This window comes from Hemiscyllium ocellatum, chromosome 2 (genome assembly GCF_020745735.1).
Source record: "Hemiscyllium ocellatum isolate sHemOce1 chromosome 2, sHemOce1.pat.X.cur, whole genome shotgun sequence".
Lineage (NCBI taxonomy): Eukaryota > Metazoa > Chordata > Chondrichthyes > Orectolobiformes > Hemiscylliidae > Hemiscyllium > Hemiscyllium ocellatum.
Window position 1 is genome coordinate 91,117,545 of NC_083402.1, and position 21,822 is coordinate 91,139,366.

The 21,822-nt window shown below is 41.1% G+C and overlaps 1 protein-coding gene across 4 annotated transcripts in view; it reads left to right on the forward strand.

Annotated features, from left to right (window-relative positions):
* Window positions 1-10,431, forward strand: part of aopep (aminopeptidase O (putative)) — a 345,719-nt gene extending 335,288 nt beyond the window's left edge. For 2 of the 4 annotated variants that reach the window (XM_060838356.1, XM_060838381.1), the window contains one exon: window positions 5,085-5,370. In XM_060838356.1, coding sequence (XP_060694339.1) covers window positions 5,085-5,225 — 141 coding nt within the window. In that variant the 3' untranslated portion in view covers window positions 5,226-5,370. Of the gene's footprint in view, window positions 1-5,067; window positions 5,371-10,369 lie in introns of those variants that run through there. The other 2 variants (XM_060838362.1, XM_060838371.1) reach the window with 2 other exon arrangements.
* The last annotated feature ends 11,391 nt before the right edge of the window (window positions 10,432-21,822 follow it).

Here is a 21,822-nt window from a genome sequence, read left to right on the forward strand (position 1 = left end):
TTAGCCTACCATCAGTTGAAGCCCTAAAGTAGCAAAATGCCATGCATTTAAGGGCTTCACCCCATTGCTACCAGTGTTAAACACGATGCCAGCAAAGGCTTGCCATGATGGGAGCCTGACAAGCAAGCCCTAGCCAGGATTCTTTTAGGTCCTTAGAGAAAGGCGTTCCTTGATCAAAGTCACTCAGTGTGTGATCAAAGATCATGGGTGGCTCAGTGGTTAACACTGCTGCCTCAAAGCGCCAGGGACCTGGGTTCGATTCCCACTTTGGGTGACTGTGTGGAGTTTGCACATTCTCCCCCTGTCTGCGTGGGTTTGCTCCGGGTGCTCCAGTTTGCACCCATGATCCAGAGATGTGCAGGTCAGGTGAATTGGCCATGCTAAATTGCCTATAGTGTTAGGTGTATTAGTCAGGGGTAAAGAAAGGGTAGGGAAATGGGTCTGAATGGTTTACTCTTTGGAGGGCCGGTGTGGACTTGTTGGGCCAAATGGCCTGTATCCATACTAGAGGGAATCTAACCTAAACCAGGCAACACAAGGGAGTAGACAGCTACTGGAAGCCATGTCCCCTTTCCTTGCTACAACACCTCTCTCCTCTCCCGAACTCGTGACACCCCAACCAACATCACTTATTATTCCTGGTCTTCCTCAATCTCAGCCCTCAGGTAAGTGTAGTACCAATACCTTGAAATAGTGAATAAAGTTGTTCAAGCATGGCCTTTCATTTTGGAATCAGTGTTGATCACTCTTTGTTATCTTATCAATTTCTGAGTTGGGACAGGAAATTTAAATTGAAGACATGCTGAAAGTGTCAGATTGCCACATAACCATTTGAGAAAACCAGAAGCAAGTGTGGTTCATTTATCAGTGGCTTTTTAACACAGCCACTACATTTGCATCTGACTTCTGTATTTCCTGACAAATTAGGTTAAGCAGACAGTATTCCAAAGATAACAATTGATGCAGTCTAGAGATGGTAAAACAAAAGAAACAACAGTCAATATGAAGCCCAAAAGTTGAGATTTCTATGGAAAATAAAAGTCAAAGAAGATAATGGCAGAACTGAAGCATAGCCCCCATCAGGCCTACTCAGCATTATCGTGTTTGATCTTGTGTCTCAGTGCCACACTCCTCTGCTCATCTCTTGACCCCTTTAGCTTTTAGAAATCTGTTTATTTAAGTATTGACTTTGCCTCCACAGCCTTCTGTGGTCAAGAATTCCACAAGTTTGAGAAATTTCTTCTCGGTATGAAATGCTCTACCACGCATCCTAGAACTGTGGCTTCTTCTCGATCCCATAACAAGAGGAAATATGATTCCTATGTCTAGTCTTTCCAGCCCTTTCAGAGTTTATATGCTTCAACTAGATGTCCTCTCGTTCCTCTAAACTCCATTGAATATAGGAGCAATTGACCCAGCTTTCCTTATACCAGGTGTCAGTCTGGTAAGTGCTCACTGCACTCCCTCTATGGAAAGTATTTTGAGTAAAGAGAACAAAACTACACACAGTACTCCAGGTATTGTTCTCACCAAGGCCCTGTGCATCTACAGTATGACTTCCTTGCTTCTATACTTAGACTCTCTTGAATGAAGGTAAACATACTATTTGCCATCCTAAAGCATGCTTGCTTTCAGAGACCGATGTATAAGGATACACAGTTTCCTTAGTATATTAACATTTCCCAATCTATCACCTTTGAAATAATACTTCTGCCATTCTGTATCTCCTACCATAGTGAATATCCTCACATTTATCCATGTTTTACTACATCTGATACGCATTTGCCCACTCATTTAACTTGTCTAAATCACCCTGAAAGCTCTTTCCATTCTCTTTACAATACATTGATTTGTATTGTGAACATCTGGTGTCCAAGCACTGATCCTGTGGTGCCCCAGTTGACACTGCCCTCCACTCTGGAAATTACCCATTTAATCCTACTGTCTGTTTCCTGTCTGCTGACCAATTTTCAATCCATGTCCGACCAATCCCATGTACTTTGATTTTACACACTAATCTCTTGTTGGACTTTATTAAAAGCTTTCTGTAAGTCCCGATAACAATAACAACTTTTTTTCTTATTAATTCTACTAGTTATGCACTCAAAAACCTCCATTAAGTTTACCAATCTGATTTGTCTTTCACCATTGCTAAAGAAGACTAGAAATTTAAGCTTTTTGAATTGCATTCATCAGAAGGAGGATGCATTAAACAGACTTTATAAGTTGACGCCATTTGATACAGTATGAGAAGCAGGTGCTGATTGGTTGAGCAGTCTTGGCATGAAAATACAGCAAGAACAGTCAACCTGAACAATCAGACCAGGAGGGTAGACTCTGATTGTTCAGGGTGTTTCCACAGGGATACAACAGAGTTTTACTGTCTCCAAGACCTCTTTTTGAAAAAAGGTACAATGTATAGACAGATTCCTTTTGCCTACATAAAACAGGATGCTGAATATTTATGCTGAAAATGTGTTGCTGGAAAAGCGCAGCAAGTCAGGCAACATCCAAGGAACAGGAAATTCGACGTTTCGGGCATAAACCCTTCTTTAGGCTTATGCCCGAAACGTCGAATTTCTTGTTCCTTGGATGCTGCCTGACCTGCTGCGCTTTTCCAGCAACACATTTTCCGCTCTGATCTCCAGCATCTGCAGACCTCACTTTCTCCTACTGAATATTTATGTACAATGTCTAGCATGGCGTCTGCAAGCCCAGCTAATGATCTTAAATTGATTTCAGCTGTAACAATTAGCACTGTCCAGATTATTTAATAAATTATTTCCAAAGCAGAATAACTTTGAATGATGGACGTACTTCTCTCAGGCTTGCTCATATGGGCCGATTGACATGAATGACATGTTACCACCTGCAAATGATCAATAGGAAGTATAGTTTGGTGTGATCTCTCAGTCATCAGGACACCTGCCTTCATACAATGTTGAGCAGAGGACAAAAAGCTTCAAATTTTACACTTAGCAATATTTAATTCTCTTTCATCCATTCATTAATGACATTGATATTGAGTAATCTTGTTTGTCTTTTCCAAGTGTCTGTCTATCATATCCATTATAATAAATTCCAACTTTTTCCCAAATCCTGATGTTAGATTAATAGAAATAGTTTGGAGGGATATGGGTTGGGTGCTGGCAAGTGGCACTAGATTGGGTTGGGATATCTGGTCGGCAAGGACAAGTTGGACTGAAGGGCCTGTTTCCCTGCTGTACATCTCTATGACTCTATGACACTCAATCTAAACTGAAGTGTGTAGTTTAAAGTCTTGACAGTCGAAATCATCTGGCCTTGCTTATTAAGGTGGCCACTTGTCCTGTGCTATCTCCAGATCCTAGTGGATGAGCTTATGTTTTTCCTGAAATGCCACTCTTGAATATTTTCAAAATTCATCCTTTTTCTGCAGCTTTTCAGCTCTTGCTTTTCTTGAAACTGAAGTTTGAGGGGAGCACCTCTCTCCTCTGCCCACTGAGCTCCCATTTAGCAAACTTGCGGTGTATACCAGAACACACCTAAGGCAATGTCTGCATTAGTTTGATGACGTCTTCCTAGCTACAGTGCTGAGGGCTGTATGGAAAATGGGAGGAAAATATTTAAATTCCATGACTCTTGTTAAAATATCTCTTAAACTGTTAACACATTGAGATTAACAATCCAGTTCTATCAAGGCTGTTGCTTGAATGAAGCGTAAGTGACTTGGAATCAGATTGCCAAATGTATTGTCAATTTCAGCACTTTTAGTCCCATTATCTCCACGTGAATTCTATCCTGAAACTTGATCAAGTAAAAACTGCCCCCCCCCCCCACTGCCAGGTTTTCTCTTTTGTGTTTCTGTCAAAGACATTCATTGTTGTGATTTTTCTTTACTGTGCATGTGGTTTAGCAGATTGCTGAATATGTAAAGAGTTTGGTATACATTATCATAGGAAGTGATGCAAATTAATTTGATCTAAAAGTTGAAGGATCAGCAGGTAACACGTGAAGAGCTCTGCTGGAATCTTATAATTCTTTATTGGAGAATTTTGTTTTCATTTTTATTAGTTTGCTAACCATTGTCATAGTGTGTACATTTGTGTTGAGTGATAAAACAGGATTTTTCACAATCATCATTAAATTAATTGGTCCACTGGTCTTGTTCATAGATAGTAGTCCTCATTTTTAAAGAATTTTTAAGTGTATGTATGTACATGGGGTTTGAGCACTGTCTCCAGTGTGTTCCATTCAGCATAATTAAAGTTTGTCTGAAATATGGTGTCACAATAGCACCAATGCTACAACATAATATTATAGTTACTACAAGTCTGTGCATGTAAAAAAAGTGTGTGGGACCTAATCAGAAGTGGTTCAATCAATAGGAAAATAAGGCAGAAAGTTGTTTCAGAAAAAAAAATGATTGCAACAGAAAGAGATGACAACCATGAGTGCTGGAAGTTAAGTGTTGGAGTATTGGAGTGGTAAGTAGCATGAAATGCACAGAAATGCAAGTGTACACAACGTATAGATAGCTACATTCTTATTTAACAATGTGACTTGTGTTTGAATAGTTCATTGTGATTTGGGTTTAAAGGTTAAAAGAATAAACGTTTCTTGTGTGAAGTTAATTTTGTCAATTATGAATTTGCCAGAAAAAGAGGTTACGTGCATGCCAGAGTTTATTTTATATTTTGTATTTTGACATTTTTAAATTGCAGTTCTGAGAAGGAAATTACACCATTGCATCCCTAAAGTTTTAATTAACAATAAGTGCAGGGACTGGTACTGAAAACATGCCTGTGTTGTATATCAGATCAAAACCTCTTGAAAGAGTTGGGCAATACAATTTTAATCATGCTGAAAATCAAAAAGAAAACATAGACTTGTAGTGCAAGAGTTCAAATATGTCCAGTACTGCACTAAATCAGCAATTATACAGCACCATTAACTTCTGTTAATTTGAAGAGAAACAGTATGATCAGATTGCAAACAAAGGAGAGAATTTTTTTTAACAAAGCCAGACCTTGCTATTTAACTTTTGCAAAACATACATTTTAGTGCTGATTTAATTTTGTAAAACAGTGTGCGTTTTCTCTTAGGCAATGGGCGTGTATCTCTATGGGGAGTTGATGGTTAATGAAGATGCCAAACAGCAACATCTGGTTCACAGGTGCTTCACCAAGCTTCAAGAAGAGATGGACCCATCCTTACAGAAAGTGATAGCTGAAATGATACTCTGACCAAGTGAGAACGAGAAGTAATTCTTCATGGGTATTCAAGCATATCTTGGGTGAAAGATTTGAATGAAAAGGAAATCTAACAGTTGTACTGTTGTAAAGATTTAGGACCATACAATTTGTCACTTTACTCCCATTCTAAACTTAAAGCAGTAGCACTTGTCATTTCAATGTTTTTTTTTACCTAAATTACAATAGAATGAATCTTTGTCTACATATTAATATGAATATGTAATAAATTGAGAATGAGGGAACTGCACTTTAAAATCCTATTTATTCCTTAGTTAAAATATGCCATGTCAGTTAATGATGTCACCTTCAACAGAACCCAAAACTAGGAGTTTGAGGTGGCGTTTGAGGTGCCAAAGAACTTCTGCAGGGCTAAAATAATGACTTGAGTTCTAATATTTTCTTTGTTAATGAACATTAATCAAAACTTAAATAACTAATGTTTCCTGTTAAATTAATAATTGGAGAGAAATAACTGGCTTAAATGTTTTTTGCGCAATACACTGAGAGTATTCCAGCTGTCCTTTGATAATGACTCAAATTCAAGCTCACACTTGCAACAAATTTTGCCTTTATTTTTGAAATAATTTCAGAATAATTAGACTATAGAGCATTTAGCACAGGAACAGGCCCTTCAGCTCACCATATTTGTGCTGACCATGACGCTATTCTAAACAGTCCCATTTGCTTGTATGTGGTCTGTATCCCACTCTTTTCTGCCTGTTCATGTGTCTGTCTAAATGCTTCTTAAATGTTGCTGTTGTTTCTGCTTGTATCATCTGGCAGTTCGTTCCAGGCACCTATTATCCACTGTGGAAAAAAAATACTTCCCTTGCGCATCTGCTTTAAACTTGCCCACTCTCACCTTAAACCTATTCTCCCTGGTATACAACATTTTCACCCTGGGAAAGAGACTTTGATCATTCACCCCATCCATGCCTCTCATATTTTTATAGTTTTATCAGATTGCCTCCCTCAGCCCCTGATTAGATTAGATTAGATTAGATTACTTACAGTGTGGAAACAGGCCCTTCGGCCCAACAAGTCCACACCGACCCGCCGAAGCGCAACCCACCCATACCCCTACATTTACCCCTTACCTAACACTGCGGGCAATTTAGCATGTCCAATTCACCTGACCCGCACATTCTTTGGACTGTGGGAGGAAACCGGAGCACCCGGAGGAAACCCACGCAGACATGGGGAGAACGTGCAAACTCCACACAGTCAGTCGCCTGAGTCAGGAATTGAACCCGGGTCTCAGGCACTGTGAGGCAGCAGTGCTAACCACTGTGCCACCGTGCCGCCCACGATCAGTGCTGGGACCACTGCTTTTCATCACTTATGTAAATGATTTGGATGTGAACATAGGAAGTATAGTTAGCAAGTTTGCAGATGACACCAAAAGCTGGAAGAGTAATGGACAGCGAAGGTTACCTCGAGTACAATGGGATCCTGATCAGATGTGTCAATGGGCCAAGTAACAGCAGATGGAGTTTAATTTAAATAGATGAGAGGTGAGGCATTTTGGAAAGGTGAATCAGGGCAGGACTTACACACTTAATGGCAAGGTTCTGGGGAGTGTTGCTGAACAAAGAAATCTTGGGGTGCAGGTTCATATATCTTTGAAAATGAAGTTGCTGGTAGACAGGATAGTGAAGGCCGCATTTGATATGCTTTCCTTTATTGGTCAGAGCACTGAGTACAGGAGTTGGGGAGTCATGTTGCAGTTGTTAGGCCACTTCTAGAAAATTGTGCACAATTCTGGTCTCTTTCCTGGGGAGGTTGGAGTGAATCCTGAGGGACAGGATTTGTGTGTATTTGGATAGGCAAGGACTGGAGCATCTGAGGCTGAGGAATAACATTATAGAGATTTATAAAATCATGAGAGTTGTTTTCCCTGGAGTGGGGAGTCCAGAATTAGAGTGCATAGATTTAGGATGAAAAATGTAGAAGGCGTCTAAGGGGCAACGTTTTCAGACAGAGAATGGTGCATGTCTGGAATAGACTGCCAGAGGAAGAGGTGCAGGCTGATACAATTAGAATGTTTAAAAGGCATTTGGATGGGTATATGAATAGGAAAGGGTTTAGAGGGATATGGGCCAAGTGCTAGTAAATGGGACTAGATTAGGTTAGGATATCTAGTTGGCATGGCAAAAGTGGTTTCCAGCATCTGCAGTCCTCAGAGTCTAGATTAGAGTGGTGCTGGAAAAGCACAGCAGGTCAGGCAGCATCCGAGAAGCAGGAAAATCAACGTTTTGGGCAAAAGCCCTTCATCAGAAAACTCTGTCTGGTTGGCATGGATAAGTTGAACCAAGGGGCCTGTTTTTGTACTGTACACCTCTATCTAAAGAAATCTGCATCTCCCAGTTCAAAGACAAATGAATAAAGTGTTGCCAGATAACGTATCAAGCTTATATGGATTCAACATGAAAATACAGCTCACTTTTTTTTTTAAAAAGCAGTAGAAAAGATCCCCTTTCAAGTTACATTTTTCAAGTCAGACCTTCAAACACAATGTACACATTTATAATAAAGATTGCACAACATTCTACTTCTTCTCGCAAAAACAATCCAAGTTTGTCCAACCTACCTTTATAGCTGATATACCCCAATCCAGGCAACATCTTTGTATATCTCTTCTCCACCCTGTCCCAAACCTCCACATCATTCTTATAGTGTGCACCAGAACTGCGCACAGTACTCCATATGTCTTATATAGTTGCGACATGACTTTTTTGGTCAAGCTTATTGTGTGTTGTTGAAACTGCATTCATTTAGACAAGCAGAAAATATTTTATTACATTCCTGACCTGTGCTTTGTAGATTGTGGACAGGATTTGAGCAGTCAGGGTAAAAGCTACTTGCTGAAGGATTCCTAGCCCTTGTAAGCTTGTCCAATTCAGTTTCTGATCAACGGTAACTCTCAGAATGTTGATGATGTGGGATACAGTAATGGTAATGTCAAGGGCCAATAGTTAAATTCAATCTTGTCGAAGATGGTTAATACCTGGCACTTGGATTCTGCCAGTGTTACTTGCTGTTGTTCAGCTCTTGCTGTATTTGGCCTTGGAGTGCTTCAGTATATGTGCAGTTGCGAAGATATTAAGGCCTCAGAAACTTCTGCCATGATGAGCTGGAGCTGAGATGATTAACCAATAACCACAACTATCTTCCTTTGTGCCAGGTATGACTCCAGATTTGCTAGGACTGTTTGAATCCCTATTTGGTCAAATGTGGCCTTGATGTTAAGGGCAGTCATTCTCACCTTGCCTCATCTCTGAAATTCAGCTGTTTTGCCCATGTTTGAACCAGACTGTAATGAGGTCAGAAGCTGAGGGATAAAACTGGTTCACCCAAGATCCTTGGACTGTACCTTCCAAAGCCATGACCACTTTCACCTGGAAGGACAAGGGCAGTTGATATATGGGAACATTGCCACTACGACTTGCCCTCCAAGCCACACAGCATCCTGACTTTGAAAAATATCACCATTCCTGCACTGTCGTTGGGTCACAGTCTTTGAATTCCCTCCCTATGGACAGTGTGGTTCAACCCATAGCACATGGACTGCAACGGTTCAAGAAGGCAGCTCACCACCACCTTCTGAAGGGAAATAAGGGTGGGTAACAAATGCTAGCCAGTACACAATGCCTCTGTCTCATGAGTGCATTCAAACAAAACTTTCTTCATCTACTCTTTGATTGCTTTAGCCCCAAGAACCTTATCTAACTCATCCTTGAAAACATTCAATGTTTTGACCTCGGTTGCTTCCTGTGGCAGAAAATTTGAAAGACTCCCCATTCTCTGCAATAAGAAATTTCTCCTCATCTCAGAAGTAAGTACACAACTGCGTATCCTTAGACTGTGATGCCAGTTCTGGGCTTCCTGGTCATCGCGATCATCTTTACTGCATTTACCTTTTCAGTTAAGTCATGTTGGAATTTTATAAATTTATGAGATTCCAACTCCCACCTCTCACCCCTAGTTCTTCTATACTCTAATGAATAAACTGTAATGCCACTTAAAATGCCCTTTAATTGGCAGCTCATCATTGCCTAGAGAGAAACTTGACTCGCTGCTCATTAGATGCATATAAGGTGCAGCGAGTTGTTCCTGATGTTGAGTTCAAACCTTCATTCCATGCTGTTCCACACTGATTACCCAATACATGGCACCTCTTAATATGTGGGCCATTTCCCAAGTCTGTAGTGAGTTTTAAATGTGTTTTTATGTGATCAACTGTACAAATAATTTTTTTCACTTCCAGTGAATGAAGTGACAGAATTTTTTTTGTCTTCTGGTGTACATTTTCTTTTCAAAATGCCAGTGGGTTACTGTCTGACAAGGTAACTTTTTACAAGCTTCACTGACATTGTAACCTCTTACCATGGTTTTGTGTAAATAATTGGGTAAGTAATAGTTTACTGCTTCATTGCTTTGGTTAGTAAGTTATAACTCATGAAACTCCTCCCATAGCAGAATTAATTTTTGAATGCTTAGTGTGCATTTCTTTGATTTGGGACCGATTGGATGTGTTTATCTTTTGCAGATAAATTTAGAAATAGGAGCTTATGACGTATTTACACTGACATTTCTGCATCAGGTAAACAGGGTGCTTATGTTTGCAGAAGATTTATCAAATAGTAAGATGGAGATTATTTAATATTAAGGTTACAAAGCTTGGCTGGAGATGTCTAAATGTAAAACATAGAAAAAATGGACAATTAAGTTTGAAAAATCAAAACATAAAAGTTCGAAGAGAATGTCCTTATTTAAATGCATCTGTTTGTTTTCATTAAAATAGTGCTGTAAACTGATCTGAAGCTTCTGTTTAGAGAAGTTGGTGCAGTAAATGGTATCAATAAGAAGGTTTAACAGCCTCTAGAACCTGCTTCACCATTCATATAGAGATCATTGCTAAACTCAATATTCTTACCTAAAAGAAAACCTGAGAGTCTCAGGAGAGAGAATTCTAAATTTCCACGACTGTTCCATTATCCCTATTTCCAAATATATTTTCTTAATTATAATTATATTCGCTACAACTTTAAGATTGTGCCACTTGTTCAGGATTCTCCAAACAGGGCAGTATGTTGCCTGTATCTAATCTATTACATCCTTTTATCATTTTAAAGGTAACCTGAAGTAAAATATGAGAAGCTAAAAGAAGAAGGTGATTTTAGAAGAGAGATGTTGGCAGGAGACCTTGCCTGGGTAGAAAGAAGAGCATGTGAATTTGATGTGTGATGCGATGTCACAATGTACATCTTCCTCAGTCCTGCTCTGAGCATATCCGATTGCGTTATGCCCTTACATTCTGCCGGTTCAGAGAGAAATAAACATGCTGTAACTAGACTGACTTGATAGCAATTCAAAAACATTCCACTATGTAGAAAAAAACAGAAAAATCATTCAGAAAGAAAAACAGTATATCTATATAGTGTCTTTCATGACCAGATATTAAAATGGAAATAGGAAACATGGCATCAAATTGCAAAGGTGCAACAATGTGATAATGACCAGATATTCTGTTTTGGCAGTGTCGCTTGAAGGATAAATGATGACTGGAACATCAGGGCTAACTTCCTTGCTCGACTCTGTACTAGTGCCACAGGATCTTTTATATAAAACCCAAGCAAGCTGATGGTTTAAAATCTCATTTATAACACAGTGCAGATTATTATGCTGAGGCCTAGAAGTGGGTCCTAAACTAGAACCTTGTGGATCAGGAAAGAGAGAGAGCTGGAACCTGAGCCATCGTTAATATAGAGGGAAGATTTAAAGGCATAGCAATGCAATAAGGTGAGAATTAGGGGAGAAAGACTGCCATGAATCTTGGGAACCTTTTCTGTTTCACGGAAATGCACAATTTTGCATCTTTTTAGCCAAGTGTCAATTTTGTCAAATTTTTTGAAAGATTTCTCGCTCACTGTGAGGCTGAATGCAAGGTCCCACTGCATCTTATCAAATCTACCTCACCTACCCTGCCCACAGGTGACTTTCCTGATTTTAGGAGAAAATGAGGAATGTAGACAGAGTCATGGAGTCACAGATGTACAGCACAATAACAGACCATCCGGTCCAATTCGTCCATGCCGACCAGATGTCCCAACCTAATCTATCCTATTTGCTAGCACTTGGCCCATATCCCTCTAAACACTTCCTATTCATTGGTCTATCCTGATGCCTTTTGAATGTTGTAATTGTACCAGTCTCCACCATTTCCTCTGGCAGTTCATTCCATACATGTACCACCCTCTAGATGAAAATGTTGCCCCTTAGGTCCCTTTTATGTCTTTTCCCTCTCACCCTAAACCTATGCCCACTAGTTCTGGACTCCCCCATCCCAAGAAAAGACTTTGTCTATTTACCTTACCATGCCCTTCATGACATTATAAACCTCTCAGAGTTCACCTCTCAGCTTCGAATCTCCAGGGAAAACAGCCCCAGCCTATTCAGCTTCTCCCTATAGCTCAAATCCTCCAACCCCAGCAACATCCTTGTAAATATTTTCTGAACCCTTTCACGTTTCACAACATCCTTTCGAAAGGAAGGAGACCAGAATTGCATGCAATATTCCAAAAGTGGTCTAACCAACATTATGTACAGCCGCAACAAGACCTCCCAATTCCTATACACAATGCTCTGACCAATAAAGGAAAGCATAACAAATGCCTTCTTCACTATCCTATCTACCTGCGACTCCACTTCCAAGAGTTAACAAAGCCGCACTCCCAGGTCTCTTTGTTCAGCAACACTGTCAAGGACCTTATCATTAAGCATATGAGTTCTGCTAAGGTTTGCTTTCCCAAAACACGGCACCTTGCATTTATCTAAATTAAACTCCATCTGCCACTTCTCAACCCATTGGCCCATCTGGTCAAGATCCTGTTGTAATCTGAGGTAACCCTCTTCGTTGTTCACTACACCTCCAATTTTGGTGTCATCTGCAAACTTACTATATCTTCTATGTTCACATCCAAATCATTTATATAAATGACAAAAAGCAGTGGACCCAGCACCGATCCTTGTGGCACACTACTGGTCACAGGCCTCCAGTCTGAAAAACAACCCTCCACCACCACCCTCTCTCTTCTACCTTCGAGCCAGTTCTGTATCCAAATGGCTAGTTCTCCCTGTATTCTGTGAAATCTAACCTTGCTAACCAGTCTCCCATGGGGAACATTGTTGAACCACCTTACTGAAGTCCATATAGATCACGTCCACTGCTCTGTCCTCATCAAACCACTTTGTTATTTTTTCAAAAAAACATGGTCAAGTTTGTGAGGCATGATTTCCTAGGCACAAAGCCACATTGACTATCCTTAATCAGTCCTTGCTTTTCTAAATACATGTAAATCCTGTCCCTCCGGATTCCCTCCAACAACTTGCCCACCACTGACATCAGGCTCACTGGTCTATAGTTCCCTGGCTAGTCCTTCCCACCTTTCTGAAACAGTGGCACCACGTTAGCCAACCTCCAGTCTTCCGGCACCTCACCTGAGACTATCGATGATACAAATATCTCAGCAAGTGGCCCAGCAATCACTTCCCTAGCTTCTAACAGAGTTTAGGGGACACCTGATCACGTCCTGGGGATTTATCCACTTTTATGCATTTCAAGACTTCCAGCACTTCCTCCTCTTTAATGTGGACATTTTTCAAGATGTCACCATCAATTTCCCCACATTCTATAATTTCCATCTTTTCTCCACAGTAAACACTGATGCAAAGTACTCAGTTAGTATCTCCTCCATCTCCTGCAACTCCATACAAAGGCCGCCTTGCTGCTCTTTGAGAGGCCATATTCACTTCCTCGTTACCGTTTTGTCCTTAATGTATCTGTAAAAACCCTTTGGATTCTCCTTAACTTTATTTGCCAAAGCTATCTCATGACCCCTTTTTGCCCTCCTGACTTTCCTCTTAAGTAAGCTCCTACTGCCTTTATACTCTTCTAAGGATTCACTCGATCTTGTCTATATCTGACATATGCTTCCTTTTTTTAACCAAACCCTCAATTTCTTTAGTCACCCAGCATTCCCTATACCTACCAGCCTTTCCTTCCCCCCTAAACAGTCGATGTTTGGAAAGTTAAAATCCCCTACCATAACCACCCTATTATTTTTACAGATAACTGAAATCTCCTTCCAAATTTGTTTCTCAACTTCCAGCCAACTATTGGGGGGCCTATAATACAATCCCAATAAGGTGATCATCCCGTTATTATTTCTCAGTTCCACCCAAATAACTTCCCTGGATGTATTTCCAGGAATATCCTCCCTAAGTACACCTGTAATGCTATTTCTTATCAAAAATGCCACTCCCCCTCCTCTCTTGCAGCCCTTTCTATCTTTCCTTTGGCATTTGTATCTTGGAACATTAAACTGCCAGTTCTGACCATCCCTGCGCCATGTTTCTGTAATTGCTATGATATCCCAGTCCCACGTTCCAAACCATGGCCTGAGTTACTCTGCCTTCCCTGTTAGGCCTTTTGCATTGAAATAAATGCAGTTCAATTCTTCAGTCCTACCTTGTTCGCTGCTTTGTCCCTGCTTGCCCTGACTATTTGACTTGCTTCTGTTCTCAATTGTATCAGTCTTAGACTGATCTCTTCCCTCACTATCTCACTGGGTCCCCGCCCCCGACCTTATCCTCCCAAGCAGCTCTAGCAAATCTCCCTGCTAGTATACTAGTCCCCTTCCAATTCAGGTGCAATCCATCCTTCTTGGACAGGTCACTTCTATCCCAGAAGAGATTCCAATAATCCAAAAATGTGAATCCTTCTCCCATACAATCCTTCAATCACGCATTCATCTGCTCTGTCCTCCTATTCCTACCCTCACAAGCTCGTAGCAGAAAGTGGGAGTAATCCAGATATTACTACCCTCGAGGACCTCCTTTTTAAATTTCTGCCTACCTTTCTACATTCTCCCTTCGGAATCTCATCCTTTTCCTTTCCTATGTCGTTGGTACCAACATGTACAATGACCTCCTGCTGGTTCCTCTCCCCTTTGAGAACATTCTGCACCCTCTTTGAGATATCTTTGATCCTGGCACCAGGGAGGCAGCACATCATTCTGATCTTTCACTGCTGGCCGCAGAAGCATCTGTCTGTGCCCCTAAAACAGTTGGAACTCAATGTACCCTTCATTACGTTAGAGCCAGTCTTGATACTGTTCATGGAGATTCCCCTGAAAGGCCATCACCCCCTATATTTTGCAAAACCGCATACCTATTTGAAATTGGGATAGCCACAGAAGACTCCTGTACTTCCTGCCTACCTCTCCTACCTTTCTTGAAGCTAACACATCTACCTGACTGAATCTGAGCCTTTTCTCCCTTCCTATAACTGCCCCGAGCTGTTGTAAATTCCTCGTTGCCTCTAACTTTCACTCCAACCAATCCATTCGATCTGACAGGATTGGCGACCAACGACCTTTATCGCAGATAAAGTCCTCAGTAACTCTTAAGCTCTCCTGAAACTCCCACATCCAACAAGAAGAGCATATCACTCTACTAAATGCCATTTTGCTCTTTCAAATCTACAGACCCAGAAAATAGCACCGTCTTATTGCTCTACAAAACACTGCTCCAGGCTAACTTCATACTTATGGCTTATATTTTAAAATTTAATGAAGAGACAGATGCTGGAGATCAGAGTCACTAAGTGTGGTGCTGGAAAAGCCCTTCATCAGGAATTGAAGGGCTTGTGCTCGAAACGTTGATCCTCCTGCTCCTGTGCTTTTCCAGCTCCACACTGTCCTGATTTCAGCGCTATTTTATCAAATTCCATTTCTTGATTAACTTGTCACTGCTAGAATATTCCAGAATTGATCAGCATCCCTTATGCCCACACCATCTGTGGAAGACCATTGTGCGGACTGAACACCCTCACCTCTCAAGACTGCCAGTGGAGGCAGTAGTGACGTGGTCTGAGGTTGTCACCTGGGTCAGTGTAGTCTTAGCCATCTAGAGGAATACACAGCGCTGTAGAAAGAAAGCCAAAGACTTTTTCTGCTTTGCCAGTTTAAAGTGCCACCATCTTCTCACCGATAACTCTGTGTTACTGTGTAACACCGATACTGTTACCCACCTTCTACCAAGGCTGTGCTCTATCACTGTTACTGTTGTCTGCAACATCTACCTTTATTCACTGTAACCCAGCCCAACCCTTTCAGTTCACTAACCCTGCTTATCTCTGCGCTGCTTACTCACTTGCCTGGGACAGGTACCCATCTGTACCAAAAACAACTGTGTTACCCACTTTTGTATCGCTTCACATCTTCCTCTCTCTCATTCCAGAAAGAAAACAGCCCACAATAGTGTGGAAAAAGTCAAGATAGGTTGTGGCCTGCCTCTTATGAGGAGAAGATACTGATTCCAACCATCCAAGCAACTGACTGACGTTGTCCAAGCCTCTGGACTGGTATTGGAGGCTAGTTGTAACTTACTGTGCAGTGAGCCCCCGATCAAGAGCTCTCCCTCTTGACTGAGGACTGTTGGCAAGCATGACAGACTTCCTGGCTTTGTGTCTGTAGTAAACAGCAAGGCAATACAGCAGTTCTGTAAGCCTAATACAGGGGAACCTCGATTATCTGAACGAGATTTCATTTGCTCTATTTTGTTCGGATAATCAATTAAATACCTTTCCTCCTGAAGCTTGGAGTTTTTAAAGTCTGCTCCCCATTCAGGAGACTAGCAGAAGCAGCACAGCGTGTGAGGCCCCGCTCCTGACACTGCCCACGGCCAACCCTGCCCCCAATCCTGTCCAACATCGCCCCCCCCCGCCCCAACCCTGCCCACAAGACCCGCCCCCAAACCCCATCCTACACTCACACATCCCCTGTCCCCATCCCCGTCCCTGCCCCCTCTCTGGGGCAGCCGGACTGGACACCAACAATAAGACTGTTGCTGCTACTGCTGTAGCTGCCTTTGTGGAGTAAGTCTCCAAATAACACGCATGCATACAGAGCCCCACACACACAACATTTTGCTGCAACTTTTTGACAGGTTCCACATTTGCCCTGTACAGGACAATGTTGGAGAGATTATCTGAGGAAGGGGATTTAGGGTTCATGCCTGTGTAGAACTCCAGGGAAAGTGTCAGAGGAGAGAGAGGCGGGGGGGGGGGGGGGGGGGGAGGGAGGCGGGAGGTCAGTCATTTGGAGACAGTATCTGTTTAATCACTGTAAACAAAAAAAATGTGATAACTGTTGGAAACACGCCTTTGATTCATGTTTCTATTGGGACCTCAAGCTCTCCATCGGATAATCTGATTTTTGGATAATTGGTATTCAGATAATTGACGTTCCTCTGTATATCTGACTGAAGGGCAAAGTCCAGAAAAGTTAATGCTGTGAGCATTCAGATTGACTTAGATGAGTGTGCAGTTTAACAACAAATGCACAGGCCAGCGGTGCAGCCTGGTCCAGGTCATGAGCAGAGTGTATGCCCTGAACTTACCCTGTCCCTTGCTGCCGAATTAAATTGCCAGTTGCAGTTTCAAGCCGAGGTGCTACATTGAATTGCCAAACCTCCTGTAAGTGGATTAGAGATGTGTCTTGAGGGTTCTCAAAGGCTACGGATATGGAGTCTGTGAGGCCAGTGCCTTTGGAGTGTGCCCTGAGATTTTAGTGTCCAGTGTGCGATGTAGAGCTCCTTTGGAGCAAGCAGCAACTTGAAACCGCCAGCTACCCCTTCTGATGTTGAGGATGTTCTACTTTTCAGAATGTTAGGAAGCTGCATTTTGATGAGTTGAGATAGAGAATTAATGAGGTCTTTAACAAGTGTTGATCCAGCTTCATATACAACTCACTGTTCCATATGGGAATTTTGTCTCAATGCCACTACTTGCCTAAAAGATGTTGCGAGTGACTCTCAACGTTGAAATTGGTCCCATTAGACTTACTGCATAATTCTGCCAAAATTCTTGCCATAGCCCATGACAGTCTGGCCTCTATACGATTCTACCTGATTCCTTCAAAACTCATTCAGGCAGTTATTATGTTGTATTTTTGACAGAAGCTGTCCAAAAGCATTTATGACAAGTGACTGGAAAATTAAAATAGTGGCAGAGACTTTGTAATAACATCTGAGTCAGTCCCATTATCAGGACTTCGCCCTATATTATGTTAATAGAGTTCTATAATTGTATTTTTGTGACATATGGAGGAAATTTAACAGCCTGTTTTACTGATCAAAATCTCTTTCATGTTATTTCATTTAACTGTGGTGAAGGGAATTCTTAAAACTCGATCTCAGTGGCAAATTCCAATATGGAAGAGCAACTGTAGTAGCAATTCAAATAAAAGTTGTGATTTACACCCCTCCAATTCTACTAATTCTACTTGAAACACTATCTTAATGTCCCTAAGATCACATTTTATAATTTGGAAAATAAGTTATTCTTCCCTAATAATGTGCCTTAATTCTGAAAGAACCCCGTTAATTTTGCTGCTGCTCATATGATTACGTTGCCCTAATTCCAGTTGTGTGATGTGCATTGTTAAGAGTAGAGGTTCATTTGCAAAGTGTGGGATCGATCCAAATTCCAGAGATAATTCCAGAAAGTGAAAACACACTATGTCGCCCGTACTGTAGTAATAAAATTATCAGTTTGGGCAGGTGAACAGGCTGAGACAGACACTCAAGACTAAACTTTAAGCAATTTGCATTTTTTAAACTGGCTGAGTTCTGTCATTAATTTTTTTGTCCTTTTGATTGAGAAAAATATTGGTTTTCCAATTAACCTCAATGTAGCTTTGAGGTAAATTATCATGTGACATGCACTTCTTCATGAAATTGTTACTAATTACCCAGATGTAGTGACTGATTTACTGGTGGCTGGTGCCAAAAATAAGCCTTTACCTTTGTCTTTAAAAAGCTGGTCTTACTTTCTGGCTAATATCATTCTTTGTCACATCCTCAAACAGGCTTATCCTGTCCGAGCAGGAGTCTTAGCATTGGAAACTTACCAGCAATTTCTGCTGCATGAACTTCTTTCTATTGCAAGCTTTAATAGCTATCAATGTGAGAAGATCTTTATTTTTTTCCTCTTATGGGTTCTGTTTGAAGACTCTGCTTTTGGACTGCATGCTGATGTACATCACTGTCTCTGCAGACATTTAAAATTTAGATATTGTTGCTGACACCTTTTAGTCATAGGTTTGAGATATCTAACTCTACGTTTAAATGTTTCCAATCAATTTTAGTAATATGTTATGCAAAATTAATCTACGACCAGGATTAATTTAAGTAAAACAGACTGCAGATAAAATCACACCTCAAATGTTCTGGATTGTTCAGTAATGTGTAAAACATACATATCTTATTGTTTGTTTAATCGTCTTAATATAAGCACATCAATTTTGTGCGGTGTAGCTAAAGTTTAATCCTTTTAGGTAATTATACAGCACACTGTGTTTTATATTGGATCTAAGTTATGTTATGTTATGTCAAATGTGTTGCTTTTTAAATCTCGTCACTTATACTTTACTTCACCGTTTTAAGATCATAAGACATGGGAGTGGGAGTAAGGCCATTCGGCCCATCGAGTCCACTCCACCATTCAATCATGGCTGATGGACATTTCAACTCCACTTACCCGCATTCTCCCCATAGCCCTTAATTCCTTGTGACATCAAGAATTTATCAATCTCTGCCTTGAAGACATTTAGCGTCCCAGCCTCCACTTCACTCTGCGGCAATGAATTCCACAGACCCACCACTCTCTTGCTGAAGGAATGTCTCCGCATTTCTGTTCTGAATTTACCCCCTCTGATTCTAAGGCTGTGTCCACGGGTCCTAGTCTCCTCGCCTAATGGAAACAATTTCCTAGCGTCCACCCTTTCCAAGCCATGTATCATCTTGTAAGTTTCTATTAGATCTCTCCTTAATCTTCTAAACGCCAATGAACACAATCCCAGGATCCTCAGCCGTTCCTCGTATGGTAGACCTACCAATACAGGGATCATCCGTGTGAATCTCTGCTGGACATGTTCCTGTGCCAGTATGTCTTTCCTGTGGGGACCAAAACTGGATACAGTACTCCAAATGGGGCCTAACCAGAGCTTTATAAAGTCTCAGTAGCACAACGGTGCTTTTATATTCCAACCCTCTTGAGATAAATGACAACATTGCATTCGCTTTCTTAATCACGGATTCAACCTGCATGTTTACCTTTAGAGAATCCTCAACCAGTACTCCCAGATCCCTTTGTAATTTGTCTTTACGAATTTTCTCACCGTTTAGAAAGTAGTCCATGCTTGTATTCTTTTTTCCAAAGTGCAAGACCTCACATTTGCTCACATTGAATTCCATCAGCCATTTCCTGGACCACTCTCCCAAACTGTCTAGATCCTTCTGCAGCCTCCCCACTTCCTCAGTACTACCTGCTCGTCCACCTAACTTTGTATCATGGCAAACTTCGCTAGAATGCCCCCAGTCCCTTCATCCAAATCATTAATATATAACGTGAACAGCTGCGGCCCCAACACTGAACCCTGCGGGACACCGCTTGTAACTGGCTGCCATTCCGAAAAAGAACCTTTTATCCCAATTTTCTGCCTTCTGTCAGACAGCCAATCCTCAATCCATACCAGTAGCTCACCTCGAACACCATGGGCCCTCACCTTGCTCAGCAGCCTCCCGTGTGGCACCTTATCAAAGGCCTTTTGGAAGTCTAGATAGACCACATCCACTGGGTTCCCTGGTCTAACCTACTTGTCACCTCTTCAAAGAATTCCAACAGGTTTGTCAGGCACGACCTCCCCTTACTAAATCCATGTTGACTTGTTCTAATCAGACTCTGCTCTTCCAAGAATTCAGAAACCTCATCCTTAATGATGGATTCTAAAATTTTACCAACAACCGAGGTTAGGCTAATTGGCCTATAATTTTCCATCTTTTGTCTTTATCCTTTCTTGAACCAGGGGGTTACAACAGCGATCTTCCAATCATCCGGGACTTTCTCTGACTGCAGTGACTTTTGAAAGATCTCAACCAACCCCTCCGCTATTTCCTCAGCCACCTCCCTCAGAACCCTAGGATGTAGCACATCAGGGCCAGGAGATTTATCAATTTTAAGACCTTTTAGCTTTCTAGCACTTTCTGTTTTGAATCCCCTTTATGTATTGAACATTTCTTGTTTAAATTATAGATCACAGTAATGTGATATTAACAAATTCTGTCAAATCCATAGTTAGAACATTCCAATCCATGAATGAGCTTCAACATTTTAAATAATTATTGCTCATAATTCAGATCACTTTAAGAATAAAGAAGTTGAGGTAGCAGGAAAGATTGATTTAAGTTTATATCATTTATTCCAGACATAGTCTTTCCTTTTATTTTCTTACTGTTAATTGAGATTTAAATGTCTCACTAAACTAGTGATGGGTTGTAACACTTAATATGCTGTGGATTTCTTATGGAGGAGAGGGAGTGGACCGTAAATGGAGGAAAATCTGGTCACAATGCCAGTGCTGGTTCTATCAATGAGAACTACAGCAGTGCACCTTTAGAAGAGTAATGTTTCTCTGAAAGCAAATTGTAGATATCTGTGGTTAACTACATATGTGTAAATGAGAGAAGTTTCTATCTAGTTTACCTGCTATAATGTTGAGCATTGCTATTTTCAGCCTTCCACTTATGGCAAAGTCAGGTCCATGTATTTAGAGGCAGGAGATGGCATTGAAATATTTTTGCTGGTCTCGTTATCCAGCGACCCAGTAATTGATTTAACTTATTATTGTCACATGAACCAAAATCAGTGGAAAGTATTATTTTGTGTGAATAACCAGACAAATCATACCTTACATAAGTGCATCAGAATAATCGAGCAGGATGTAGAGTATAGTGTTACAGCCGCAGAGAAGCTGTAGAGAAAGATCACCTCTCATATTTGAGAGATCCATTGATAAGTTTGATAACACTGGGGAAGAAGCTGTTCTTAAATGTTCTAGGAATGGGAGTTTCAATCTGCCATGGCATGCAGAATTCGAATTAAGCTTTTAAAAATCTATTGATAACCATGAAAACATTGCTGATTATCATAAAAACTCTTAAAGTTGTCTCTTAAATATCTTCTGCACTGGTCCACTCTGTTGCATCAACTACAAGGAAGTCTCAAAAAAGACCACATGCCACCCGCCCTGGCTGATGGATTAGATCCTCTCTATATTGAGCACTACTTGGACAAAGTACCAAGAATAGCAAGGGTGCAGAATGTGCTCTGGCTGTGAGACTTCAATGACCCTCACCAAGAGTGGCTGTCCAGATTGAGTCCATAGCAGGTGGTAAAGGAATCAAGAAATGGGAAAAACATTCCTGATATCACCCTCACCAATCTGTCTGCAGCAGATGCATCTGACCATAACACTGTTAGTGAGAGAGATCACTGGACAGTCCTTGTGGAGACAAAGTCCCATCTTCACATAGTACTCTCAAAATCTGACCTCTAACGGATCTAGAAACTCATGACTGGACATCCATGAATCATTATAGGCCATCATTAGCAGCAGAATTGCATTTCAACATGATCTGCAATTGCAACCTACAGTCTCATGATCATCAATCCAGGGATAAACCC